Source organism: Galeopterus variegatus, unplaced genomic scaffold (genome assembly GCF_000696425.1).
Source record: "Galeopterus variegatus unplaced genomic scaffold, G_variegatus-3.0.2 Scaffold3407, whole genome shotgun sequence".
Lineage (NCBI taxonomy): Eukaryota > Metazoa > Chordata > Mammalia > Dermoptera > Cynocephalidae > Galeopterus > Galeopterus variegatus.
Genome location: NW_007729518.1, coordinates 80,139 through 88,838, shown reverse-complemented (window position 1 = coordinate 88,838; position 8,700 = coordinate 80,139). Strand labels below are relative to the sequence as shown.

At 57.9% G+C, this 8,700-nt stretch overlaps 1 protein-coding gene across 2 annotated transcripts; it reads right to left on the bottom strand.

Annotated features, from left to right (window-relative positions):
- Positions 1–6: 6 nt before the first annotated feature.
- TSPAN17 (tetraspanin 17) lies at positions 7–5,373 on the bottom strand. 2 transcript variants are annotated; one of them, XM_008584928.1, is made up of 7 exons: positions 5,327–5,373; positions 5,090–5,214; positions 4,065–4,235; positions 1,980–2,105; positions 1,152–1,199; positions 408–524; positions 7–321 (listed from the first exon to the last, which is right to left on the bottom strand). In XM_008584928.1, exons 2-7 carry the CDS (start codon positions 5,153–5,155, stop codon positions 256–258), a joined length of 594 nt encoding a protein of 197 aa, XP_008583150.1. In that variant the 5' UTR covers positions 5,156–5,214; positions 5,327–5,373; the 3' UTR covers positions 7–255. The 2 variants fall into 2 exon arrangements, with proteins under 2 accessions (XP_008583150.1, XP_008583149.1); XM_008584927.1 differs by having other exon boundaries at positions 5,090–5,236; positions 5,327–5,372.
- Positions 5,374–8,700: the final 3,327 nt, after the last annotated feature.

Here is an 8,700-nt window from a genome sequence, read left to right as displayed (position 1 = left end):
GCCGAGACAGTGGCTTCCCTGTGCACGTGTACACACACCCTCCATGCACACAGAGCTCCAGGACAAGCAGCCCAGGCAGAGCCACAGTGACTTTCTCTGTGGACGGACAGTACATGAGAACCCCATACGGGGCTCATGTCCAAGCAGAAACACCTCCTGCAGCCTTGCCTCTCATGGGCACAGCAGGAGGGTCCTGGGAGGTCCCCCACCAGAGGCCTGGGTACGCCAGGTGTGTGGCCATGGCCCGTAGTGGCCTCACCAGTTGGCCTTCACTGCCTTGATGTCACTCATGAGGTTCTGGGCCAGGCAGATGCCAAAGATCTGTAAGACAGAGGGCAGGTGAGGGAGAGGCCACCAGCAAGGCCAAGGTGGGCCCTAGGCAAGGGGAGGGACATGCATGGCAGTACCTGGAGGAGGGCGATGCCCACAAAGACCCCGGCCACAACAACCAGGTTGTCCTGCAGCCACTTCTCAAATTGGCCCACACAGCCTTTGGTGTGGATGAAGCCCTGCTGCTCCAGCTCCTAGGGACACACAGGCACCAGCTCAGCCTGCCTGCCACTGCAGACCCGCCTGCCACCACAGGCCTCATCTCACACCTCCTCTGGCTTGCCAAGCCCATCTCTGCCCCAGGGCCCCACACCTGCAGCACCTGCTCCCTGGTGCTCTACCACAGGGCCATTGCACAGCTGGCTCCTGCTCATAGACACCCCCTCCCCTGAGAGGTCTTCTCTAACCACCCAGCCCCTGTCCCATCACCTCCCTTTTTTATTTTCTTCCTGCTCTCAGCAGAAATTGTCACATGACTGTCATATTTATCTGTCTAGGGGATTAGTGTGTTTCTCCCTCTGTTCCTTGAGAGCAGAGAGACTGTCTCATTAGCACTGGATCCCCAACATCCAGGGCAATGCCAGGCACAAGGTGGGTGCTCAACGAAGAGCTGGAATGAGCAAACCCACATATGCACCCAAGCCCACGGGTCCCCTCCCCCATGCCCAGCCCCGGGTGTCGGAGTGGGTTCCTGAGACTCAGCACTACCCCCCATCCCCCCCACAGAGCACCTGCGGCCTTTTGGAGGAGATTATGGGAGGCGGCCCCCTTCCCATCCCAGTGTCCTCAACTGCCCCCAGCCTTGTCTCTACCCCTCTCACCAGTTTGAGCCGGACATCATAGCCACACTGGGTGTTGAGGACATCTTCCTGAGGGGAAACAGGCCAATTAGCGACTTGGTGAGGGGCTCCCATGGGCCTGTGGTGCCTGGGCACTGCAACGACTTTTCCTTCTCAGGGAAGCAGATAAAAGCACAGATTCTGCCCCGGCCGTCGCCATCAAGTGAGGCTCCCTGGGGCCCGTGAGCCTCTTCCCCAGACACCAGGGTGCATGGCTGCAAATGCCAGCCTGGACCTGCCTTCTGTTTAGGAATCCTGCCTGCTCACGTTTTGTAAGAATGGGGAGAAACTTAGCCCTCTCTGTCCCAGACAAATTGGGACAGGAGGGATGTCGCTGTGAGGAATTTCTGCCCTGATGAAAGCCATAAAGGGGTCAGGATGCCTCATCGCCTGCCACTCCAGCATGGCTGGCTGTGGCCTGGGCAACCCCTGCCACACCCACCAGCGACAAATAGTGATGCCATCTCCCAGCCAATCTTCAAGCCGGCCAGGAGCAGACACTGCCCGGAGCCACATTTAGCTGGAAATACAAGGTGCAGGGAAGGCCTCTGGGTCAGTCCTATCCTCTGGTGTCCTGCCATTTCCATCTCGTTCCAATCAAAGAGACAGGTCTTGCTGGAGAGGAAAAGCAGCCCCAACTCCAGCAGACCTCAGTGCCACCCACAGACACAAGCTTTCCGTGTAAAATCACTTCCCCCAACATCCACAACCCCAGAGCAGGGCAGAGCCCAGTGGGGCCCTGTGGTGGGCTGTCCCATATGGGGTCTGCACACTGCAACACCCCCACCCCTCCTCACCCGCCCCACTCACCGCAGGGTCCCTGACACAGCAGGAGAAGGGCACCCCACAGCGCTCCCGGCTCGGGTTCAAGTCAGTGCAGTTGAAGTAGATATTGAGGTTCCAGTCATTGGGCCCTCGGGCTCCACAGCAAGACCACTAGGGAGCAGGAGAGAGCCCCAGGTGAGCCAGGCCCACCCCAGGAGCCTCACCCTGCTTGGGAACAAGCCCAAGTTGCAGGGAGACAGGGCTGTCTAGGAGGGTACCCAGAGACAGCCAGGTGGGCGGGCACCTCCCCACCCCGCACAGCAAACAGGCGGGGCCTGGGACGGGGGAGGGCAAGGTGGGTGGGAGAGGGGTCAAAGAGTACTAGAACTCTAGGCTCCTGCCAGGCTGGCAGAAGCAGGGGGGGTGCAGGGAAGGGGGTCCTGAGCTTGCCTCCCAAACCCAAGAGAGGCTCGAGATAGGGAGGCAGGAGGGTGAGGATCCTGACTCGAGGACTATGGCTTCCTCTGGACCTCACTGCAGGGCAGGTGTTAGACCAAGTCCCATGGGGACAGAGGCACCACTGAACCCCATGTCTGCGCTGGGTCTCCCCACACTTGCCCTGGAGATTCTACAAAGCCCTTCTCTCTTCTTCAGTGCAGGGACAGGAGGGGAATCCTGCCATCTCAAAGCCATCCCTTCCCACTTCCTAAGTACCTGCCCGCTTCATCCCGCAGCCCCATCGCCTGCACAGATCACTCGGCACTGCTTCCTGGTAGGGCAACGGCAAGCGTGGGGTCTGCCATAAAGCAGGGCAACAGTGATCGAGCAGCGGGCGGCTCTAACGGACTGAGCCCCGCAGGCAGCCCGCAAGCCGGCCCTCCAGGCTGGGGGAGCTCGAGGGCAGTCGCAGCGGCAGACACAGGCAGGCCCGGTGGCCGAACCAGAGAGTGAGACACGGCCAGCCGCGGGCTGCGTGCATGGCTCCCAGAGCACAGCCCGGCCTCACCGGCCCCCTCTCACCTGCTCGGTGCCTGCTCTTCCTGCTGGACAATTCTCCCCTCTCTTCACGTCTCTGCTTTTTCTCCTCCTTTTGGAGACATCAAGGTCGTCCCTCGGGGGCACTCCTCTCCTCCACCCTTCTGCATCTCTGCCCTTACCACAATTTCTAATTTTACACACATGCATGCGCACGCACGTGCACACACGACTGTTTATTTATCCTGCTTGTTTATCATCCATCTCTTCCCCTGACTGCCATCCTCATGAGGACAGGTCACAGTTTTTTTCACCACTGAGTCCCCAGTACCTAGCCCAGGGCCTGGCACATGGTAGGCCCGTCACGATTGTGTTGAATAATAAATGAGTCACATTGTAACCCCCTAGCTATATGTCAGCCTCTGCCCGGGGTTGGAGCTCCCTTGAGGAGGCACCAGCTCTAGTTTATCTGTGGACCTGAGGGCTGACTCTTTGTGGTGGATGTCACCAAAGACATGTGACCGTGTAAGCAGGTGTGATTGGGTGACTGTGTGTGGCTGTGTGTGGTGTGAGTGAATGTGAGTGGGCGAGAACACGCAGGTGGGAGGCGTCTAGGTTTTGTGAACTGTTTTCTGGCTGCTTCTTCACAGGGTTAGGTTTGCAAGCTTGAGGGCACAGCTTCTGTGGGGGTCTCAAACTGTAGGATGTTCAGTGGTCACACAGATGAGAGAAGAGGGCCAACGGTGTAAAAAATAGAGTGTTGGGGACAGTGGCAAACAGAGAGCCCCTCTACCAGTAAAGGGGGCAGCAGCGATGTAGCCCTCTGTATCTAGCCGATACTGCCCCGGGCCTAGTAGAAGGGGAAACCTACATTTTTATGTCAAATTTCCTGTTTAAGCATGTCATAAGCCCTGGCCTGGGAGCTGACAGTTTGGAGTCTCTGGCTTCCGTTTCCCAAACCTGTCTCGCTATGAGGCTAGGCACATGGGGACCGGAAGGCCGGCTTGTCCTCAAACAGGGACACTCCTGGATATCTTCCCTGGGCCTGCTGGCCTGATGGGTGAGGGGATGGTCCCAGCACACAGAGAAATTGCTCCTTCACTCATGTGTGTGAGGCACCTCCTGCAGGTAGCCTGTGCTGTACACCAGACTCACGTATTCCTGAGCAAAGTCGATGAGGTTCTGGAGGTCTATGTCGTCCCGGTAGGCCTTGACATTGTTGTTGATGAAGAGGTTGAGCTGGTCCCGGATCCAGTCCTTGAAGATAAAGGCCAGGATCCCTGTCGCCAGCTCCAGGAAGAAGATGAGACCGAGGAACACGGAAAACTGGGGTTGGGGACAGACAGACAGTGTGGGCAGAAGACACAGGGCTCTGGTGACACCCTGGGAGTGCCACAAAGAAAAGCTCCATCCCTACCCTGACCCAAGGGAGCCCAGAGTCCCCAGCTTCTTATCTTGGTATTATGTTTTGATGGTAAAAGACAGCGCTGTTCTTACCTATCCATCCATTCCCCTGCGTCTGGTAATCACACCTGCTTTCTCTGATAAACTACCCTCCACACATATCTTCAGTTTCCACAGCTGGACTGGAGTCATCTCCACCCCTCGCCCCATTCCCAGGTACAGGACTGGGCATGTGCTACCAGCCCACCAATCAGAGCACTCCCTCCTATCCCGACACACAGGGATGGTCCACAGACAGCCAATCAGAGGCAAGGAGAGGCAGTTAAAGCACTTTGGGAGCACAGCGGGGAAGAGAGCACTTTGGATTTCAGTAGGAGTTGTTGGGAGGGCAGGGTGAAGCCGGCATCCTTCCACACCCTGGGGAGTGCAGCCAACCCAGGGAGAGGGGGGTGGGCAGAGCTGAGAAACAGAGAGTGACCAGGTCAAGTGACACTGTGACGACCCCTGTGTCCAAATGTGCCTACGGCCAGCACACCCCTAGGCTTTTCTTACAAGAGCCACTAATACCCTTTTATGCTTAGGCCACTGGGTTTTGTTCACTTATGACAGAAAAGATCCTAATAAATATAGATAGTATGAATCTAATGATTATTATTATCATGATAGCATAATAATAAAACCACCCATTACTAAGCACTAGCTGTCCTGTAAGAACTGGATAGAAGGAGGCTGGGGTTCCCCATGGACCTCAGGAGCTGGCGGGGGGCGGTACTCACAAACTTGAGCAGGAAGGTGTTCTCCCGGAGGGCCCCGACGCAGCCAGCAAAGCCCAGCACCGACATCACGCCTCCAACCACCACAAACAGCCACACAGGATCAAGGCCTCCCAGATCTGTCAGCGCTGAGATGTTGGAGAGGACACCCTGTACCAGGGCAGCAGAGGCAGGTGTAGGGGCTGACCTTTCCACCGCCTCGTCCCACAGACAGCCCCACGTCCTACCCCGCTGCCTTACCTTCTCACCCCAGGCCCAGAGGCCGATGGCCAGTAACAGGGCGCCCAGCACCTGCAAGGGCAGCAGCAAAGAGCTCAGGGCTGGGCACCAGCACCAGGACCCTCGCTCATCCTTCCCCAGCACTCAGGGCCTTCAGGAAGCCACGGGGAGAGGAAGAGGGGCGAGGGCTGTGAATAGTATTCAGGGTCCTCTCCACTTCCCAAGAACACATCACAGTGCTTCTGCCCCGCAGGACACAGTCTGGAGGACTGAACCCTCCCCTAGCCTCAGGAAGGACAGCAGGGGCCCCTTCCTGGAACTAAAAACTGCAGCGGAGGTTGGCTGAGACACTCCTGCCAAGAGGGAGGAGCAGCAGCAGCATCCTGAGCCTCTGCTCCTGCCCCAAGCCTGTGCTGGGGCTCTGGGCTCCTCGCCTCCTCTCTGCCCCTTCCCAAGTCCAGGCCTCCTGCTGCCCTGCAACTCTGTGACTGCCACCTTGCCCTCTTCAACACTCCTCCCCCGCCGTGTCCCACCATCTTAACCTCTGTCTGCCAGAGTCGGTTTTCACAGCTCACAGCCAAAGATGCCTGAATGACAAGGGTCTCAGTGCAGAGCAGGATCCAGCTAAGGGGTCCTGGCCTGGGCCAATGGCTTTGCCCTAGAAAACATCTGGCCACATCTCTGCCTGGTACTTCTAAACACCATCTAGACACTCCCCACCTGGACAGCCCCTGACTGCCCCCATCAGCCTCATCTTTCCCACCATCCTGCCTCAATTCCTCACTGGGAAGAGCTCTGAATGTCAAGGCCAGCTACCCTCTCATGCCTGACCCTAGGCAGGTCCCTGGATGTCCAGTCTCAGAGGGAGAAAGCCCCCTCCTGCCCAAGCCCAAGGCCGTGACCCCACCTCCTCAGACCTCACCCCCCGCAACCCGCTGGACCTGCTTTCTCTGCAGGCTCCTTCCCCTCAGCTCACAGCCATGGTCAACTCCACCCTCAACCACCGGCCTTTAACGCCTTCCCTTTCCTGACCCTGGGCTCTGCCTGGCTATACTCCTTTTCTGGAAATGTCTCCCCTTCCCCCTCCCATGCTGGGTCTAGTGATATGAAACCAAACATCACTTCTCCTGCCTCATCCCACTCGATCCGCCCCCAGCCTTTAGACTGACCACTGCTTTCCCCTTCCTGAACCCCTCTTTGGTTAACTGAACCCAATTCCTTCCCCCACAGGCTCCTTCTAAGCCTCCTTCCCAGGATGCTCTGGCTTTACCTGCCCCGTACCTGTGGCCAACCTCAGCCTTTGGCTCTTCTTCCTCCTCACATGCATTTTCAATCCCCTCAAGACACTGGTGTCTCCCAGGTCTTCACCCAAACCTTGCCCTGGTTTCCAGACCCCTACATCCACCTGCCGGCTGCAAACACCCTTGCGTCGCAGGCACTGTTCCATGCACTGGGAACACACCGGCAAACAGGACAGATGAGCTCTCATGCAGCTTACACTCCAGTGGGAGAAAAAGGACGATGAGCAAATAAACAAGAGATTCCAGATACTAACAGACCCTTTAAAGAAAATCAAACAGGGTGATGCAACGGAGAGCAACTGGGGGGTGGGAGAACGCTTTAGAGAGAGCGGTAGGGAAGGAGGTGGTGTTTTAGCTGAGGTTTATGCGATGAGAAGGAGCAGGGGGGAGAATAGTACTCCACGCGGAGGGACCAGCAGAGGCAAAGGCCCTGAGGTAAGACTATGTCTGGTGGCGCAAGAAACAAACTGAAGGACAGCAGAGCCAGACCCCACCGGCGCTAGAGGCTATGGGGAGGAGTCTGGACTGTACTCTAGGAGCAGTGAGGAACCGCTAGAAGGTTCCAAGCAGGGCAACACCCGCGTCTGCTTGACATTAAAACAAATCTCTGGGCCTGTTTCATAGGCACTGAAGCCCTCCCCCTGACCCCCACAGGATCCAGTCCTGTCAATTCAGCCTCATGATTTTCCCTAGAGCCTTGCTCACCTTTCCCACCCCCACCACCCCAGATTTGCCCCAGCCCTCCTCCCTGGTCCCCCCACCTCCAGGCCCTGCCCCTCACCCACCCTCCCCATGGCAGCCAGGCAGATCTGCCTCCAATGGAAGAGCCAATCAGACCCATCACTCCCACACTGAAGCCCTCAGTGCTCCACGCTGCCCTAACATAACACACAAATGCTCAGCCCCAGGCCCCTGGCCTTTCACGCTCTGGCTCCCCACTCCCACTCCCCTGCAACAAACCTGGGTCTCTCATGTCTGCTCCCTCTTGGCACGAGGGGTTACCTCTGCTCACTGCTCTGCCTCAGTTCCACCCACTGCCCACTCAGCTGTCACCCTGGCTGTGTGACCCTAGGTAAAATGACTTAACCTCTCTATGCCAGTTCCTTCAGTTCCCCCATCTGTAAAATGTAGAAAATAAGAATTTTCTTTGTGGGTGTGAAAATTTAACAAATTAGAATTCACTTAATCTGCCAGATAGTCCTGAAGGCTGACTTCATTATCGCCCCCTCCCAGGCAGGAAAGCCCAGAGAGGGAGGTGACTTGCTCAAGGTCTCACAGCTAGGCCTTCTACACCCAGGCTTCCTGACTTCCCTGCTAGTACTGTCTACACGTTGTGGGCACCTGCCAGCGCTGAGCACTGCTGAGGCCCAAGGACGCCCACCACAGGCGCAAGCTCTGGCAGCACATGGGTAGGGGGGCAGTGTCACTGAGTCCCGCTGAACACAAGAGAAAGAGCCTGGCATTTTGACCCAAGGCCTCGAGAGCAAAGACTGCAGAGACGGCAGCTCTGGCAAGATGGAAAAGATGACTTGGCAGGGCTCAGGGGCACAGATGCCACCCTGGGAGGGGCACTAGTAGCACCCTTCCCTGTCAGGGGCAGCCCTACCCCAGAGCCTCGGTTTTGTCAGCTATGGAATGTTAAATTCTGTCCCCAGGGCCAGCTCGAGGGCTCTTCACAGGGGAGATCCCCCTCCCGGAGAGACTCGACTTGGCTATTGCCCCTCCCTGCCAGCAACCTCCTGGTGCAGGGCTGGGGAGAAGGGAGGGCTGTGACCCACCACCCTTTGCAAGAGCCTACGGGGAGGCACCAGGTCTGGGTGCTGGAGGGGTAAGGAGGCGGGAGGAGGGGACCCGGGCCTTGCCTTTGCCCCAGACTCTCCTCCCCAAAAGCTAGGCCGGGGGTGGGGCTCGGCACGCACCTCACAACCCAGGGTAGCCAGGGGGCTGGGCGAGAGAGGGGGCGATCCGCACCTAGCATACCCGCGGGGGTCTTCAGAGAAACACTTCCCCTTTCTCCGCCGGGCCTCGGGATTACACCGGGAGACTCCCGCCACCACCACCCCTACCCCCGCCGTAGCGGGGACCCGCCCCCCC